General features: G+C 40.8%; 1 protein-coding gene across 1 annotated transcript; it reads right to left on the bottom strand.

Annotated features, from left to right (window-relative positions):
* Positions 1–4820: 4820 nt before the first annotated feature.
* On the bottom strand, positions 4821–16115 carry LOC309381690 (apoptosis regulator BAX-like). Its single transcript, XM_081932971.1, has 6 exons — positions 15836–16115; positions 14539–14593; positions 13385–13582; positions 11436–11568; positions 7900–7992; positions 4821–4981 (listed from the first exon to the last, which is right to left on the bottom strand). Exons 1-6 carry the CDS (start codon positions 15897–15899, stop codon positions 4946–4948), a joined length of 579 nt encoding a protein of 192 aa, XP_081789097.1. The 5' UTR covers positions 15900–16115; the 3' UTR covers positions 4821–4945.
* Positions 16116–19710: the final 3595 nt, after the last annotated feature.

The raw sequence follows: 19710 nt of genomic DNA, 5'->3' as shown, positions 1-19710 counted from the left end.
CTATGTTATGGAGAGGAATTCACTTGAGAAAGCAATTATGCTTGCAAGAGTTAGGAGTAAAAGGAAACCAGGCTGCCAAAGAATACAGTGGACGGTAACCAGCCAAAGTAGTGCAAGTTCAGAAGACATGGAGAGACAGGACCCATCGTATCGCCCAAGAGTCGGACACAGCTGAATGAATAATATCATCACTATTATCAACCATTATTATCATCATTCATGTAAAATCATAATATGTTTTGTAGTGTTTCTGGCTTAGACCCAGTCACTGGGATTTGCAAACCATGGTTTGTGGCTTAGTATATTGCGCAACTTCAGGCAACTGTGATTTGCTCAACAAACTATAGCATGTTACTGGAGCTTAGCCACCATCAACAATACTGCATAGTTGAACTGCCTTGCCATGAAACTTTCCCCCTATTTTACAAAAAGTCCCAGAATCTTGTAACTAACGTCCATCCAGGCCCACCTTCTCATTTACCCCCCTTTCCCTGTTGACACCCCCCAAAAAAAATTTCTGTCTTTTAAAATCCCAAAAGAATCCATGTTGTTTTGATGACAAAAATTACTTGTTGCAATGTTTCTTAAATTCAGCAACATTAAGAGATGGGGACTTCAACTCCCAGAATTCCCTAGCCAGCATGAGAGGCCTTTGCTGAGGTTGAAAAACACTGGATTAGAAAAAGATCAAAAACTACATTTATTTTTGTGTTTTGCTTAGTAAGAGAGGAAAAATTAACTTGTGATTTATGGGTTTGAAGATTAGAAAGAACACTTATGGAAAAGAGAAAATTATCTTTAGAGAGAGAGGGGGACAAAACATAAATGTGTTTATAAGTGTTGAAGATCAGGAGCTTGTTTTAAAAAATTATTTTCTTTTTTCACTATTTTTTTTAAATTATATTTCCTTTCTTATACGGTTCTACTTTGAATCCATTTTGTTTTTCTGATAGCCTTTGCATGTTGTGCTGGACATGAAGCTTTGGTGTTTCGTCACCATGAGTCAGCATCAAGCAGAGCTGTAAAGTGAAGGGGGGGGGATAGTGAAGATCTACGTGCAAAACTCTCCGTCCTCCCATTCAATAGGGAAACTTGTTCGGACTAGATTAACTGGCGTCAACACATTCGAGGAAACCTGCTCCGTCTTCAATTGGCGCCTCTCCCTAAGATCCTGTATCAGCCTGCTCTCCATCAGTAGCTACTCTCCATTAAATTTCCAGAGCCTGGGAAACTACAGGAGACTGGAGGAGAAGCCCTTAACAACAGAATGGGACAGTCAACTCACCACGGCCAATTCACTGTGGCCAATTCACCACAGCCAACTTGCCATAGGACAATTCAACAATTCAATTTAACTATTTAAAATAATTTTAAAAATATTTTAATTTTTGTCATTCACATTTCATTTTCTCCCTCCTTTGGCATCCTTCCTTTAATGATTCTGTTCAACTATTTCTTCGATATAAGTGCAACTCTTCTCCTGTGGCAAACTGTCCTGCAGTGAGTTGGCCACGGCCAATTGGCCACACCAAGTTGGCTGCACATTGACCCTTGAGGGAATGTAATTTCTCCTCCTCCTCCCACCCTCAGCAGACATGTGTACATATTAACCCTTTCTGTTTATACTTTGATCCATCAGCAAAGGCCACAACCTGGGGCCCAAGGCGTGGAAGTTATTAATTGGTAATTAAAAGCCACTAATGGCCCTGTAGCTTGCTGAATTAAGAGTTTTTCACTCTCGTGGTTAGGCCTCTATGGCCTTAATTAGACTTCTTAACCGATGACATCGTTTTTGAGTTGCAACCCGTTATCTCCCCACCCTTTTGGTTTAATCTCCAAGGACCAGGTATTTTGCTGAGGGTGGCAATGAAAAAACTCTGCTGACAGCAGTCTGGCTTTGGCGGTTTGCAAATGGCACATTCAGCCAATGGATTTGCTGAACCAACCAGTGGCACTGAAGAGAGATACGAGGTCTTTCCACCGCCTTTATGTCTATCTTTGCATGTCCTAAAGATCTTAGAAGTCTATCTGTTGGGGGGGAAAGGCAGCTTCTTCAGATAATAAAGGCAGTTTTCCCTTTTCCTTAAACTAGTTCTTAAAGGAGGAGACAAATTATGTTTACGGAATATCCTGAAACAAAAATCAGCAAGCCACATTTTAGCTAAGCCTCTTGCGAGGACTTAAATGCCAGGCGTTCATGATTCAGAAAATTAGGTTGAATAAACCTTGTGTAAACTGATCGGGTGTTGTAAGCAGGATATGCAAACTCAGCCAAAGGAGACGAGTTACCAGCTTGGACCTTGTGTTTTAGTTGCTAATCATTTTGGTGAAAGGTGAAGATTTACTCTAAGGATCTTTGTTCCTATTCTGTAGCTGACTGCAGAACTTTTCATCTTATTGAAGTCATTGAAATTATGCCAGATAAGCCTTTCTTACACAGCTCTTCAGTATTTTTACTATGTTCTACTCAACCAGGGTTGCCCCACCATGCAGAGAAAAGAGAAAAGATAAGTGACTAAGAAAACAGTGAGCCGTAAGTTGTCTAAGGTGTTGTGGAAGTAGCATCACGGTATGTTCTCCCAAGTGAGATCCACTTTAATTCCAATTGTGGCATTGTTCACGTCCAGAACTCTGATGTCTCTTCCAATTGAAGGCTAGCATGCAGAATCTCTTAGAGGCTATTCAGAATGACCTCCCCCCTGATATCAGGACCACCTCTGACCTCCGCTCCTTCCGTGTAAAGCTCAAGACCCACCTCTTCCAAGTAGCTGGTCTGGCTCAACCATAGCTTTATCATATCACTCCTGATGGGTTTTTTAATTCTGTATTTTGTATTGTAATTGAGGGATTTTAAATTGGAATTTTAATGCTATTTTATTCGTTTGTTTACCTCCTCCATGCACATGCATATGTATATGTTTATGTATTTTTTATATTTGTATATTTTTATGTGTTTTAATTGTACGCCGCCCCGAGTCCTTCTGGAGAGGGTGCGGCTAATCAAATAAAATTTGATTTGATTTGATTGATTTGAGAAAGATAGCATAGAGAAAATAGGGAAGAGCATAGGCCATAAATTAATTATGGCAGGATATGGAATGGTGGTCAGAGCTAGTTTATCAGCAAGGTAAATCAAACGGGAGTGGAGGGCTGGATCTTTGCATTGCCCAGATTACTCTTCATTCAAACTATCTATCTTGACACATCTTCTGGCCACTGAGATTCAAGGAATCAATAATTAGATTTGAGGCTTGAAGTCTTTCAGGTTCTGTATCAGGTGGGAAGCATCTGGCCTGGGAAATTAATCTTGTTGGCCTCTTCCCAACGAGTCTTAATTGTAAAGAAGCATAGTGAAGTAAAATAATGTTATCACTTAAATCTCAGGATATGTTGCTCAATACAGAACAGAAAACAATCAAATGCCTAGAATGTGCAAAATAGCAATGTTTAAGAAGACTGAATGTACATAGGATATACTTTTTCTTTGTTGCTTAGTGAATAGTCAACAGCAGTCTTCCAATACGTGTAAGGCTGCCAAAGGAAAAAAAGCATCAATTTATTCTCCAAAGCACCTGAGGGCAGGATAAGAAGCAAAGCGTGGAAGCTCATCAGAAGGAGATTCAACCTGGAAATAAGGAGGAATTTCCTGATAGTAAGAACTGTTAAGCAATAGTTTGCCTCGTGCAGTTTTGGGGGCTCCATCACTGGATGCTTTCATGAAAGACTGGGCAACCATTTGTCTGAGATGATATCAAGACTTTGGGCAGGAAGTTGGAGTAGAAGACCAGCAAGATCCCTTCTAGCCCCCTTATTCTATGATGCTATGAAATTAGAAGTTTCTTCTTTCAATTACTATCATTTCTTTCTTTCTGTATGTTTTGTTTTTCACTTTCACATTCTCTGTTCTCTTTATTCTGTATTCATGGGGCGTGATGGCTCAGCAACTAAAGACACTGATCTTGTCAGCTGGAAAGGGGAAAGACCGAGTTTGAGACCTCAGCATGTCTGATGGGGTAAGCTTCCATTATTACCCAGCTCCTGCTGACCTAGAGTTCCAAAGCATGCAAAATGTAGGGAAATAAATAGGTGGAAGGTAACAGTGCTCCATGCGCCCGGCACATGGTCATGGTGGCCACATGGCCATGGAGGTGTCTTCGGACAAAATGCTAGTTCCCTCTGCTAAAAAACAGAGACAAGCACTGCCCCCTAGAGTCAGAAACAACTGGAAATATCTTTACCATTATATTTTTATTCTGCATTCATTAGTATTATCTTTATGCTCCCTTCAAAACTGTCTAATGAAATTTTATATATAAAAAACAAGGAGGAAAATTCGGGTAGTCCTTGACTTACAATCACACTTGAACCCAAAATTTCTGTTGCTAAGTGAAACATTTGTTAAATGAGTTTTGCCCCATTTTACGACCTTTCTTGCTACAGTTCTTAAGTGAATCACGGCAGTTGTTAAGGTAGTCATACAGTTGTTAAGTGAACCTGGCTCACCCCTTTGACTTTACTTGTCAAGAGGTCGCAAAAATGGATCGCATAATTCTGTGACACTGCAACTGTCATAAATATGAATCAGTTGCCAAGTGCCTGAATTTTGACCACGTGACTAGGGAGATGCTGCAACAGCCATAAGTGTGAAAAAAACAGTCATAAGTCACTTTTTTCAGTGCTGTTGTAACTTTGAACAGTTGCTAAATGAACTGTTGTAAGTCAAGCCACAGATATTCCAGCAAGTTTTCCGACATGACGGTTTTTGAAATATCCTGTCTTCAACTGAAGTCTGTCTTGTAGTGACTCACAAGACAAGAAAGCAAGCAACAGTTTCATTTTATTATTATTTTTGGTCAGGATGAAATCCAAGGTTTCCCAAGAGGAATCAATAATTTCCTTATCCTTCCAAGCAACAGCAATGAGAAATACCAATCTCTCCAGATTTCTATTGTGAAGATGGGAAAAAGTTTAGTACACCATTCTGAAAAGAAAAGAAAAAGAAATGGAAACATTTTGAATGCTAAGAGTAGCAAAAATATTTAACCTGGCAGGAGAAAAGTCAACAAATGTTTCTCAAGCCATATTTTGTTGCCACAGAGTTTCTTTTGTTTGTTCTATAACCTTTGCAGTTTCACCACTGCAATTTTTCACAGCAGAAAAGTATCATCTCATTTGGGAGGCGTTTTCATCTCATCGCTTAGGAAAAAAATTGTGCTATCTGTGCTATCATTTAAATACTGTTTTGTAGAATTAAGGAAAAAAGTTGGGACATGAAATAGTTCAATAACACTTTTGCAATGCCTGACATGGCTGTCAATGTAGCCTGCGGTAAAATTTATCCTAATTTGTGGGTTGGCAACCTGTAATTTCGAGGCTACAAAAAGTGTAGCCCTTGCAAGTGCAGGGAACTCAACCCATTTTTACCCCATGACCAGCTGGCTGGCAGGCAGCAAACAGAGCTGTTTTCTCCCTGCTACAATAAGGAGAAAAGGAGAGGGAGAGCGGAGGATGTTGACAAGTGGTAGATTAATTCAAGAGCATCTCCACTCAGATCTGTATGGTTTCTATGGTCTGTAAATGCTTCTCATTCTTGACCTACTCAGGGGAAGCAATAGGCACCAGGGACACAAGTATAAATGAGTCATATTTGGTGGGATAAGGTAGTCCTCGACATACGACAAAATTGAGACCAAAATTTCCATTGCAAAGCAAGGTGGTTGTTAAGTGAGTGACTGCAGGTGTAATGTGACTCAAGCAGTCATTCCACGTATCTGGCCTCTCCCATTGACTTTGCTCATTGGAAGGTTGCAAATGGCAATTATACTGCAACTAGTATAAATACATTGCCAAGCACCCAAATTTTGATCATGGGTCTTTGGGGATGCTGCAATGGTCATAACCTGTGAGGACTGGTCATAAGTTACTTTTTTTCAGTGTTGTTGCAATCTTGAGTAGTTGCAACAACGAATGGCTGTCAGCTGTGCACTACCTGTATTGTATGGGAGGGAATAGGAACAACCTTTAAGTCAGAATGAAGACGGCACTGCAGCTTCCAGTGATGGGAGGGACATGTCCGAAGTCACATTCAAAAAGATGTGAGCAAGACCAGGAAAATAAAATGTTGGATTGTTGTCATTTATAACAACAGGAGTTAAAAATATAACTACTTGATATAATTATTTTCCAGACACATTTTCAATTTCACACTTTCCCCCATGTCACATTCATAACAAAAGCTCAGTAGCAAATTTTGGAAGTATCCACACAAGGATTTGGGGAGTCCTTGTGCAGCAAACTCTCTAGTGAAACGGGAAAATGTAGCAGCATAATATATCAATCTACTGCATAAACATTAAATTAACAGTATCTTTAAAAATCTGTATTAACATTATACCATTTAGAAGAAACTGTGTTGCATCTGTTTACAGTTGAGTTTTGGATCACTAACAAGGTAGTAATTTTTGTTTAAAAATCAAGCTATTTTTTTTAAAAAAATATGAATTCTTTTTTTTTCTAAATTCTAAAGCAAAATTAAATTATATGCCTATTTTATTTTTTCCGCTTTCCTAAGTAGCTATAGAATCACGTGGACTCCCACAAAAAAGTTTTACTACTATTTCCTACTTTTAGATAATTCATCCAATTGGCTTTTACTGTTTTAGGGATTAGCAACTTTTCTTTAAAAGACAACTGGTAGTTTTTAGGATTCTGAACTCAGTTTTGGTGTGCACAAACTGGCTTCATGGAACACAAATTCTTCAGGAAACGTTAATCTTCCTAAATTGTCTATATTCTTTTGAACTGGATGACACTTTCCACAAACCATGCAGCTGCCTGGAGTCAGGTTTAATTCAAATACACTTTTAACTTGGGTTTAGCTTGATATGGTGTGTCTGCCCCCTGTTGGTCTTCTTGGGAAGAAGCAACGCCAAACAGTTTCAAGACAACTGCACGAACTATGATTTTCCCAATCATTCAACAGAGAATTAAAAAAAAAAAAACCTCACACAAATGCAATTATTAAAAAGGAAGATCAGCTAAGAGGATTTGGTTCCTATGAGCCCATGAGTCAGCTACACTAGCCAGGTTGTGCATCATAATTTAGTGAACAAAGCACAATTCTTGGGATCCCACAACACATTCGGGTAAAATGAATGAAACAGCATTATATCTTTGTTTAAGGTTGCTCTACTTCTTCTGATCAGATGTGAGCAAGACCAATAAAATAAAATAAAATGTTGGATTGTTGTCATTTATAACAACAGGATCTTCTAGGTCGTGGGATCTTCTGGAAATGCTGTTGCTTTCCAGATATTGCTAGAGGATAATGCCTATTAGTGAGGATTCATGCCAACGGTGAAATGCTATCAGTTCACCAAACAGGTAGTAAAAATGCTACTGGTTCACTCGAACCAGTAGTTTTAAAATGGTTAAAAAAATCCAGATGATCAGCTGTGCAATCGTTGGAACTTTTTTTTCTCCCGAACTGGTAGTTCAAAAATGCTTTAAAAAGTGGGGGGAAAGTTCTGATGATCAGCTGTGCAACAATCAGCAGTGTAGCACAATTTATATTCGCTAGAAAGCAGGAAACCCTGCTTTTATATTCGCTAGAAAGCAGAAAATCCTGCTTTCTAGCGAATCTAAATTGTGCGGCACCGCTGTTCCTCCTCCGTTCTACTTACCTTTGCAGAAAAGGCTTCTTAGAATCGGTAGCAGACTTCAGACCATTTCACCCCTGATTTATACTAATTGGAGTTGATGCCTCTTGAGGTCCGATACCTGAACCAGGTTTTTGGTGCATGTGTTCTACAGCCGACCTAACTCTACATTTTTAATAATGTCTTTCCAAATCTTGGCTATAAGAGAAACACTCAAAGGATCCTCAACCACGCCACTCACCCAGCCGCCCTGCTCTTCGATCCAGCGAGCCAGCCGGTCCCCTAAAAACTTCATGGCCCAGTCCATCACACCTCTGAATAAACTGGAGGCAGACTGTGCGTATTGAAAAGAAGAAAGACCAAAAATGATTCAAAACATAACCTAAAATTTATAAGTTTTGGTGATCTTTTTTACTCAAAATATTGAGGAGAAATTGGGAAAGAATGGCTAGAGAAATCAGATTCACAGATTAGGAGTTTCTTGGCTATGAATTAAACCTACTTGTCAAAAGTTCAATAGAATGTTCTCCAAGGTTTGTGAATTCACTAGCTCATTTCAACCTGGTGATCAGTAAATTTGGACTTCCTAATTTTCAGTAATCATGGACATTTCAAAGGAATCAATTGTATGCAGGTATTAATTCAGAAGTAAACCAACAGATTTATTCTGAGATAAATGCGCCCAATCAGTTTCTAGGGATGTTAATCTGTGAAAAGACACATTGAGCTAAAGAAGGACAAATGATCTTCTAGCCACTTAAAAGGAGAGAGGTCACCCATGTTTTAAATCTGCTTCTAGCACTGACTTGAGTGCATGACGTCTTTCTGAAAAAAATCCCACAGTCAATTCTGTAGTTGAAAAACCCGGATGGCATGGTACGTGCAAAAAGAAGAATTACTTAGCGATTTAGGGGTCTATTTCTTTCCTAAATAGATGGGGAAAGAGTGAAGGATAAATGGGATGAGTGAAAACAGAGGTGATTTGCACCTGCAAGATCTGAAGAACACAATCCATAAGACAAAACAGGCAGGCACCTTAAATCTTGCAGAGGTTTCAAACATACAAAGCATCCCGGGCAAAACAAAAACAAAAAGCTCGGGTATCCTTTCTGTTTGTTTTTCCTTTAAAAGGGGTATACAACGGCTTGACCAGAATAAATTGTCAGAATATTCATGAACTGGCAGAGACATGGTAACAAGGTCAGCCAATGAATAGGCATGGTAACAGGTTAGCCAATGAAGCTTATTTGGAAACAGAAACTTAAGTAAGAAGTCTGGACTTGTCTGGAACTCTGAAACTGTTTTCAAACAAACTGTTCTCTCCTCGGCCTGTGATTTGATTTTTGCAACAAACTTTGACATAACTGTGAATGTGGATAGGAGATAGAAAGACTACCCTTTTCCCCATATTCTTTCTTTTTAGCTCTCCATTGGTTTGTTGGTATAAAAAAAATGTACAGAGTGATTTGGCATTTGTAGAAGGGAAAATAACATCATGTGTGTCATCAAACACCTCAAAACAGATGGAGCTTTAAGTATCATGATGGAAGCCTACAATTACATCATTTGCATGATGATGATTTACACGTCATCATTTTGACCTCATGGCTAGTAATGAATAAAGACCTCCCAGCTACACTTTTCCCTGGAAAACTGGTTCCTTAATTAAAAATTAGCCAGTAATTTGGATTTTGCTAGCATACCATGCCATGAATAAGGTGAACTAGCCAAAGCCGTATCATAGCTATCAAACATGGTAAACAGAATATCTGAAATAATAAGCAAAAACTATATTATCTCTTAGTGTGACGTGCAAGTAAGATGAGAAGGACTTAGTAAAGATTACCAATAAGGAGAGATGAAAGGTTTTAATTAAGAGAAGCTTCATCCTTATAAATCCTCTCTTTCAGGCAAGGGAGAGTAATTTATGGCAAAGGGGCTTACGTTTCTGCCAAGTTGCTTTTCGGTAGCACAGTGAGTAGTCCTCACCATGTCTGCTAAAAAGCTACATCAAACCTATCATTCCGGGGCAGAAAAATAAAATAAAATAATGTTGTTTCCTTAAAATAATGCTTAAAATACAAAAATAACTCCCAATTTTCCTTTCTTCCAACCCTGCCACCTGCATCCATGTGATAGGTCGCTCTCCTGTTCAGCCCATTTAAAAGTTTTAAGAATGTCCTCCCCCCAAAAGCCTCTCCATTCCAAAGCAACTTTGCCTTATGCAGGGACTGGTTACTATATTTTTCGGAGTATAAGACGCTCCTGAGTATAAGATGCATATTAATTTTTGGGGAGCAAAACAAGAAAAAAAATGCTGCCTCTGCCTACCAGCATTCATTGGTACTCATCTGGCTAGCGTCCTTGCAGCAAATAGCAAACAGTCTGGTCAGCTTCAGCACATCATCACAGCCTGATTCAGCACAAGCCGCCACTGATTCCTGCTGCCTGGAACCTCCTAAAAGCACAACGCGCGGAAGCCAAAATTGGGGTGTGGGGAGGCTGAAAACATGACGCGCGGAAGCGGTGATCAGCGGTGATGTGCTGTGATGATCCCCACAGCCGGGAATGAGTCTAAAACAGTGTGCAGAGGCCAAAAATGCAACACGTGGAGGTCAAAAATGAGACACTCGGAAGCAGCGATTGGTGGCAATGTGCTGTGGCGATCCCTGCAGCCTGGAACTAAAACGAAAGGGTGGGGGCTGGTGGGTGAGCAGGGCTTCAGCAACATTTGGTATATAAGACACACCCAAATTTTCACCCTCTTTTAGGGGGAGAAAAAGTGCGTCTTATACTCTGAAAAATACGGTATATGGGTCTTACCAGTGAAGTGCAGTGAGGTTTATGACTGGTGAGGCTGGTGACGTCATCAAACTACATGATTGCTCCGATTGCACAGGTGCAGCCCAAACGGAAAAGTTTCTCTTCTCAGAATGTCAGAAAGGGACAGACAGGCTGCCGCAGCTCCACTGAGAAGACATTTCTGAGAAGAGAAACTTCTCCTTTCTCCTCCTTCCCCCCCCCTCTTCTAGCACTGATGATGTTACCTAGGCATTTTTTGCATCGGGCGAGCCCGGGATCCTTGCAAGGGGAATGGGACCACATGTGCAGGAGGCTCCTCAGCGCACAGCCTCAGATCAGCGCAGCTGTGGTCCCCTTCATGTTGGCTTAGGAAGGAGGGGAATGGGACCACGTGTGCAGGGGAAGGGGATCCCGGCTGTGCTAATCTGAGGCTATGCGCTGAGGAGCCACCTGCACATGTGGTCCCATTCCCCTTGCAAGGATCCCGGGCTCGCCCGATGCAAAAAATGCCTAGGTAACATCATCGCACAGCCTCAGATTAGCACAGCCGTGATCCCCTTCCCCTGCACACGTGGTCCCATTCCCCTCCTTCCTGAGCCAACATGAAGGGGACCGCCGCTGCGCTGATTGAGGGTGGAGCTGAGGAGCCTCCTGCACACGTGGTCCCATTCCCCTTGCAAGGATCCCGGGCTCGCCTGATGCAAAAAATGGCAAGATCGGCACACTTGGGGCTGCTGCTGAGATGTCCAGGGAGGCTAAACCAAGCCGCGCGCCTCTCCCAGCCACTTTCACGGCTTCCTGGAGTAATTTTTTTTTATTTTCATGATGAGAGCGGTGAGGCTCCGCCTCCCCTGCCTCCCCTGACTGCATGTCACTGGATCTTACTATAACCCCACTGATTTCAGCCTATATTGCTTTTCCTGTCTACTTCTTGAGGATGTTGCGACAACAAACATTATGCCTTCAGGCTTCTACCTGTCTGCAAACTTCGTATGTAAAGTAGAAGAAGACAACAATCCGTCCCCAGTTGACTCCAGTAGCAAACATCCCCTCCGATACTTCGGCCAGACTATGGAGTAGATCTTCACTGTTGACTCTTTTTGCCATTCTGCAATAGAAACAGGACATCTCAGGGCAGTACAGGTAGTCCTCAACTTACGACCACAATTGAGCCCAGAATTTATGTTGCTAAGTGAGAAATTTGTGGTGAGTTTTGCTCCATTTTATGACTTTTCTTGCCATATTTGTTAAGCGAATCACTGCAGTTATTAAATTACTAACACAGTTGTTAAGTGAATCTGGCTTCCCCACTGACTTTGCTTGTCAGTAGGTGGTGAAAGGGGATCCCATGACCCCCGGGGACACTGCAACCGTCATAAATTTGCTACAACGATCATAAATGGTCACAAGTCACTTTTTTCAGGGCCATTGTAACTTCAAATGGTCACTAAACAAACTGTTATAAATTGAGGACTACCTGTACAATAAAAATATAATTTTGGAAAATAAAGCAAAATCATGTAAAAAGTAGCAGATACAACAGATCAAATCAGGTTTCATTTAAAATTTTAAAAAAGCTTTCATGGACCTTGAATATCATTAGAAGCCCAGGACAGGAGAATGTATTTTACTAGAAGCAATAGAAACAATTTGAATCTCACTACTTTTCACCAGAAGTAGCTGGTGCATCTTATATCAGACCTGGTAAGCTGTCCCACTATATTCCACACAGCAGCTTATTTTTTCATCTTATTAGGAACTGTATCATCAAATACAGCTGAAAATACACTCATAGAATAGACCGGATATTATTCATCTATGTTAATAATCCAGAATATGCTTTCTCAGGCAAGTAACAACACTACGCAAGGATAGTGTTAATCTCACTTCAGTGGGATTGGCTGCTCCATTCACTCCAGCAGAAGGATCCTGTTGGCCAAGGAATTTTGGCAGTCAGGGTCCAGAATAGCCTTTTCTGCTGTGACTCCTGTGGAACAATATGCCCCTTGGGGTAAGATCTACCACTAATCCAGGTTCTGGAGAACCGATAGCGGAAATTTTGAGTAGTTCAGACAACCGGCCACCTCTGGCTGCCTCAGGGTAGGGTGGGAATGGAGATTTTGCAATATCCTTCCCTTGCCATGCCCACCAAGCCACGCCCACCAAGCCACGCCCATAGAACTGGTAGTAAAAAAATTTGAATTTCACCACTGCCCTAATGTCTCGGCCTTCCGAAAGGGCCTGAAAACCTGGCTCTGCCAATTGACTTTGGAGTCCTAATGGAAGTGATTCCCACATTGGAAGTGGTTATTAGGATGATAGAATCATAGGGCTGAAGGACCTTAAGAGATCTTTTCATCCAGCCCTCTGGCCAAAGCAGCAATCCTTATGCCATCCCAAATGATTGCCCAATCTTTTCTTGAAAGCCATCCACAATGGTGGGAGCTATGGAGTTCCCACCACTCCAGGAGACAAACTGTTCATTGATTAATTGTTCTCACTTTCAGGAAGTTTCTCCTTAGCTCCAGGATCACCCTCTGATTAGTGGCCTCTTACCTTGCCCTCAGGTGCTATGGAAAATAAATCAAACCCCCCCCTTCCCTGTGAGAGACCTTTATATATTTGAAGAACAGCTATCATATTACCCCTAAGCCTTCTCTCGCTTAGGCTAAACATACCTAGTTCCTTTAGCCATTTATTGTATGGTTTAACCTCCATCCCCCCCTTATCATCTTTGTTGCTCTTCTTTATGATGTAAGTTGTTCAAAATCCCTCAATAGTGACATGGAGACATATAAATTTAATAAACAAACAAATAAAGGACAACCAATCAGAGGTCCATTGGAAATTGGTCTTCTCCCCAAAGGGGGAATTAGAGTAGCCCACAGATGTGGGCTGGATCCAATTGGTTTGTATCTTCCTACCTGGTGATTTCTTCATTTTTTCTGAGTTCCTGTAATATGCGGAGCATGTGCTCTTTCAATGAACACACCTGGGCAGCATCTGGCTCATCATCCTCCCCGTTTGCTTGCTCCTCTGGCAAGCTCTCTCGGCCAAGTTGATCCAAAGAGGCCAGGTGGGGAAAGCAAGCTTCAAATCGCTGCGCGAGAGTCTTCATGAATCTGCCAGAGGAAAAAGGCATGAACAGATGTGCATCTGAGCCTGGCACTTGAAGAAGGTGGAGAGTTAGCACCCTCCTACATTGCTTACCATCACTGGGCTCTGGATGGGAGATTCAACGTCACCGGCAGAGATGCTAAAAAGGAGCAGTGAAAAGACTCCTTAAAAAGCACACAGCAGCCTTATTGGCAAAGTGATGCTCTTGAATGAGTTCATTTGATTTTTTTGATCTTCCCTTTATTACTTTATGAATGATTCAAGGTGGTGTAGAAGATACACAATACTCCTTCCTTCTCTTTTCCCCACAACAACAACTCGAGGAGGACAGTTCTCTGAAACCCCTCCCCCCAAATCAATTTACCCTGCAGTTGGACCTCCTGGGAGGCCCAAATTCAGCACATCTGGACTCTGCTCTATTCAAGTAAGAGAAAGCTTGGAGAACATTCATTTATGCTCAAAATGCACTCATCATGTCACTTGTAAGGTCGTAAGGTCATTGCTCACCAGAACAACTAGACAAAAGGACAGCTTTTCCCCGAATGCCATCACTCTGCTTAACAACTAATTCCCACAACACTGTCAAATAATTTACTAAGACCGTATTACTATTCTTCTTCACTTCCTTACTAGTATCTGCCTCTTCCAACTTATTACTATAACCATGTTGCTTGTATCTTTCAATTTATATTGTTTTTAATTGTTTTCTAATTCAATTTGATAATTAGTAACCTTGACCTTTACTAAGTGTTGTATCTTTTTATTCTTGATGACTGTATTTTATTCTCCTTATGTACACTGAGAGCATATACACCAAAGATAAATTCCTTGTACATCCAATGACACTTGGCCAATAAAGTGTCTTCTCTTCTCATTCTATATGGGAGCTGCTTGAAGTTGGTTATGAGATGGGCAACTATATAAACATTATAAACAAACAAACAAACAAATTCTTGCCTACCCCAACAACAAGGCTTTCCCAATTCGAAGGATGCATGAAATGCTGGCAGAAGGTCCTCGGGAGAAAGAGAGAAAAGATTTCAGTTGTTTACCTTCCATTTGTGTCGGACTGATCTCTAATTCATTCTCCTGCAAACTTGCTAAATTGGCTTCTGGTTTACTGAGAATTTAAGGAAAATGGACAGTAAGTTCCCTCTGGAGAAGCTGTCTTCCTAGGCTGTTGAATCAGACACCCATATTAAGAAATATCTTATTGAGGAAGAGATGGGTGGTAAGATTTCTCAGTCCAAATTCAGGGGTTATCTGTTGTGTGAACTTAGGCAAGGAATTATTTAGTCCCTATTTTAAGGAACCACAAGAGCATTTGGACTGACTGACTAAAGAACCTGTATAAAGAGTCTTCTCTCTTTAAATAATGTATGGATTACACATTTAACGCTGAACTGTTCACATACCCTGTTTAAAGTACAGGTAGTCCTCAACTTACGACCACAATTTTGCCCAAAATTTCTGTTTTAAGTGACACATTTGTTAAGTGAGGTTTGCCCCATTTTATGACCTTTCCACAGTTGTTAAGGGAATCACTGCAGTTAGTAACATGGTTGTGAAGTGAATCTGCCCCCCTCCCCCACTGATTTTGCTTGTCAAAAGGTTGCAAAAGGTGTTCACATGATCTCGGGACACAGCAGTAGTCATGAACCAGTTGCCAAGCATCTGCATTTTGATCACATGATCATGGGGATGCTTCAAAAAGGGTCATAGCTTACTTTTTTAAAGGGCTGTTGTAACTTTGAACAGCCACTAAATGAACTGTTATAAGTTGAAGTCTACCTGTACATGTTGTGTTAGAACAGTGTTTCTCAACCTTGGCAACTTGAAGATGTCTGGATTTCAACTCCCAGAATTCCCCAGCCAGCTGGCTGGGGAATTCTGGGAGTTGAAGTCCGGACATCTTCAAGTTGCCAAGGTTGAGAAACACTGTGTTAGAAGCACGTTCCATTCCCCAGTGGAATCCTATAGCCCGGGATTATGTATACTCGTTGTATACACTGACTGTGGTTGCCAGATGCGCCGATCCCTGGTTAAATTAACTATTTTTCTCAATTTATCCGAGTGCAACATCGTAAAGTCTGAAGCAGCTGCACGGAACGCCTATGCTCGAACCCGCCTCTGCCTGTACCGAGGGGTGAAGCTGGGTGAAAAAACCTTGGAAACCGGAACTTCCAACTCCATCCTTCGTTCCCTCCCATTCTCCGCTGGGGGCATAAATCGGCCGCTCTTTTGCACAACTTTCTTACTCGATTCCCCGGGAGTTGTAACTGAGGCCATCGGCAGGTTCTTCCCACTTCCCTCAGCAGCCATGTCGAATTCCAGACGATGACGATCGGCTCCCTTTGTAGGGTAACTTCCTCTGCCGGTGAAAATGAAAGAGGGAGCTAACTAAAGGCGTTTCCCCTGAGGGGATTTCCACTCCGTTCCTCAAATGTGGAAGAATTGCAAAAAGTCGGACGTGGTTCTTAGTTTAACTGCACACTCCTGCACTTAACTTCTGAGGAGGGGCGAAGTTTGCACCATAAAGCTTGGATCACACCTTGCTTAAGCCATCATAGGCTTAATTGTGGTTTGTGACTGCTACATATGTCCTTATGTGTCCTTCAAAATCCACAATGAGAAAAGGGTAATGCTTCTCAATCTTAGCAATTTTAAGAGGTGTGGACTACAACTCCCAGAATTCCTGCTCTCGCTCTTCATCTTGATGATGTGCGGACGGACGGTGGGAGGGAGCTGGAACCGGTTCTAAATGACACTGTAGATTTGTGGAACCTCTTCTGTAGAAGAGGTTAGAACTGGCAAGAACCCACCCCTGATTTCCATCCATTATTCCTTGTCTGGCCTTCAGGTGCTTTGGAAAATAGCTTGACCCCCTCCTCTCCATCACAGCCCCTCAAATATTGGAAGACTGCTATCATGTCTCCCCTGGTCCTTCTCTTCTCTAGACTAGACATACCCAGTTCCTGCAACCGTTCTTCATGTTTTAGTCTCCAGTCCCCTAATCATCTTCTTCTCTGCACTTTTTCTAGAGTCTCCACATCTTTTTTATAGCGTAGTGACCAAACTGGATGCAATATTCTAGATGTGGCCTTACTAGGGCTTTATAGAGTGGTACATGACCTTGATTGTATCCCTTTGTTAATGCAATTTAGGATTGCATTGGCTTTTTTGGCTGCCGCTGCACACTGTTGGCTCATATTTAGCTGGTTCTCCACTAAGACTCTACGATCCCTCTCACAGTCACTGTTATTAAGCCTGATTTCACTCAGTTTATATGTGTACTTTTTAAACCTAAGTGTAGGACTTTACTTTTCTCTATATAGAGATACACTCCTTTATGGCAAACTGAAGTTTGTGAACTCAGCCCAAGAACAATACTATGCACCAATTCTAATTGTAATATACTGTACGAATCGGTGCATAGGATTGTTCTTGGGCTGAGTTCACGAACTTCAGTTTGCCATAAAGGAGTGTATCTCTATGTAGAGAAAAGTAAAGTCCTATAATAACAGTAATATACTGTTAATGGGCATTCTTAACATTTTGGTTATTATGTCAGATGAATCGAACTACTATGTTGCACTTAGTAAATCATGATGTGGCAAATGTGGATTAACATGCCAGAGTTTCATTTAGAGTTCCTCTCCTGCATAATTCAGGCCATGAAGGCATTTCTACTGGACTTGCCTTGCCCACCACATACCTATTTAGTAACTTCTTCAGATAAACCTGCTCTATTCTGTGACCTCAATCCTTCGTGGGAATGCCCACTATCTATTTTCCCCACTTATCCTAGATACGGTTGTGTATGAGGGTGACTGAAGACAGGTGGGTTTGACAGTGCTGTCAGCTAGAAGACATTGTCAAGCAGGGAGCTGTTGAACATTTAGAAAAGAAAATGCTTTAAAGTTGTATAAAGGAATTTCATAGGTTCGTTTAAAAAGTAAATGTAAAGAGGATACTTTTTATCATCTATGGTGAATTTGTGGCAAAGCAAAGAAACATTGGGACCAGATCTTTATTTTAATTCAGAGGATTAACAAGATGTCTTTCTTTCAGGTTTGATGGATAAAAAAACTTGAAAAAAAATGGAATTTTGTTACTATATATGTAGACAGCCGCAATAATGTTACATGCACAAAGATGGATAGACACATCAACTCCTGCAATGGATAGTAAAAGCAATGGAGTTGGCGAAGATGGCAAAACTGTTTTAATTAAAGAGAAAAAATTATCTAGTTTGTTTACACATGGAAACTGCTTCTGAACTCCAAATTCGAGGCGGGGGAATGAAAATTTGACTTTAGGTTTATATTGGATATCACTTTGTTGTTACAGAAATGGTTTTAATTAAGCAGAAATGAGAAGCAAAAAGTTGAAGTTGTAATTTTTCCTGTAAATTTACTCACTGTTTTCATAAAAATTAGAAAATAATGTGTTGTATGATAATGCATACTGTAGAGCAAATGAACAAACCAACCCTCTTTTTTGCTAAAATGGTCATAAATCACTTTTTTTCAGTGCTGTTGTAACTTTGAACTGTTGTAAATCAAAGACTACCTGTACACTCTACATTGATTTCTTGATGCTCTGGTAGAAAAAAAAAAAGCTGTTATGCTGTAATTAGTTGGGTACTGTAAAGATTTGGTTAACAATTGTACTCAACAAGTATCCATCAGTGGTTCTGTCAAATTGGTGATTAATGGTTGAGTGGAGATCTATTGCTAGATCTATGTTGTGCAAAATAATTTTAAATAATCTGGCTGAGAAATTAGAACATAGTTACCAAATCTGTGGGCTAATGGCTACTGCCTGATAAACAGTTGGGGAACATTTACTCAGTTCCAGATGATGCATGGTATGGTCCTTTCTAAACCTGGAAGGTGGGCTAGATGATCTCTAGAATTGTCTACTGCAATACATTCCACAAAACTCTTTAACAGTGTATGCAGATTGGAAGAAAAGTTCCCAACTCCATCTCCTTGAGTACAGGTTCTCCATAGGGCTGTGTCTTGAGTTTGCTATTGTTCACCTTGATGACCTACGACGGCTGTGCCAAATCGGCTACAAATACTTCATATTGTGAAGTATGTGGATGAACCAGCAGTGATGAGTCTTATCTGGGACAACAATGAAGATATTTATAAGGAAGAGGTGAAGGATCTTGTGGGCTGGTGCAATAAAAGCATCCTCATTCTAAATGTTAATAAAACAAAGGAGACCATTGTAGATTTTAGAAAGAGCTGGCATAGTCATATTCAGTATCAAAGATGCAGCTGTAGAGGTAGCCAACAGCATTAAGTATCTGGGGGTGCAGATAACTAACAATCTGAACTGGTAACTCCACACGTCATCCTTAGCGAAGTGTGCAAAGATCTGCATTACCTGCATTGGATGAGGAGAGCACATCTTTCTCCTTCTGTCCTGGTCACTTTTTAAAGAGGCATGATTGAGAGCATTTTAACAAACTGCATCCCTATTTGGCTTGGTGGCAGCAGTGCGTCAGATAGAAAGTCCATACAGAGAGTGGTAAGGACAACTGAGAAGATTATACAAGCTCGCTTCCTGTCTTTTAAGATACTGCTTATAAGCACTATGTGCCTAACAAAGCATTGTTAGAGACTCCACACACCCACTTCATGGTTTATTTCTGTTGCTCCCCTTTGGGAGGACATTTCAAAATATTTCTAGGAGGACTACCAGATTCTATAACAGCTTTGTTCCCTATGCCATCCATATTGTAAACTTTCAAGATTCATTTTTCTCACCATGTACATGTATACATCTGAACTAGACTGTGTTGTTTCTCTGTGTCATATATGTGGATATATACATAATTTTGTATTTATTTAGTCATGTTCATGTAGTATATATTGGAGGGGATGACCCTTTGAGAGCTGTATGCAATGAGATTTCATTTTAACGTATGCCGATTAATGTACATTCAAAATGACAATAAAGTTATTATTCTATATTCTATCCACCTAATGAGAAGGACGGACTCACTGGAGAAGAGCTGGGAAAGATTGAGGGCAAAAGAAGGGGACGACAGAGAATGAGGTGAATGGATGGAGTCACGGAAGCAGTCTGTGTGTGCTTAAATGGACTCCGTGAGATGGTA

This window comes from Natrix helvetica, assembly GCF_964273705.1.
Source record: "Natrix helvetica genome assembly, chromosome: Z".
NCBI lineage: Eukaryota > Metazoa > Chordata > Lepidosauria > Squamata > Natricidae > Natrix > Natrix helvetica.
The sequence above is the reverse complement of the archived record's forward strand: the minus strand, read 5'-3'. Positions and strand labels throughout refer to the sequence as shown.

Excerpts from the sequence above, each read along its gene's own strand:
- LOC309381690 (XM_081932971.1), bottom strand. The coding sequence starts at position 15,899 with ATGGCTGCTGAGGGAAGTGGGAAGAACCTGCCGATGGCCTCAGTTACA. Across the intron at positions 13,583-14,538 it reads GGGAAAGCCTTGTTGTTGGG|ATTCATGAAGACTCTCGCGC; the intron begins GTAGGCAAGAAT and ends TTCCTCTGGCAG. Across the intron at positions 11,569-13,384 it reads AAAAATGAAGAAATCACCAG|AATGGCAAAAAGAGTCAACA; the intron begins GTAGGAAGATAC and ends TTTCTATTGCAG.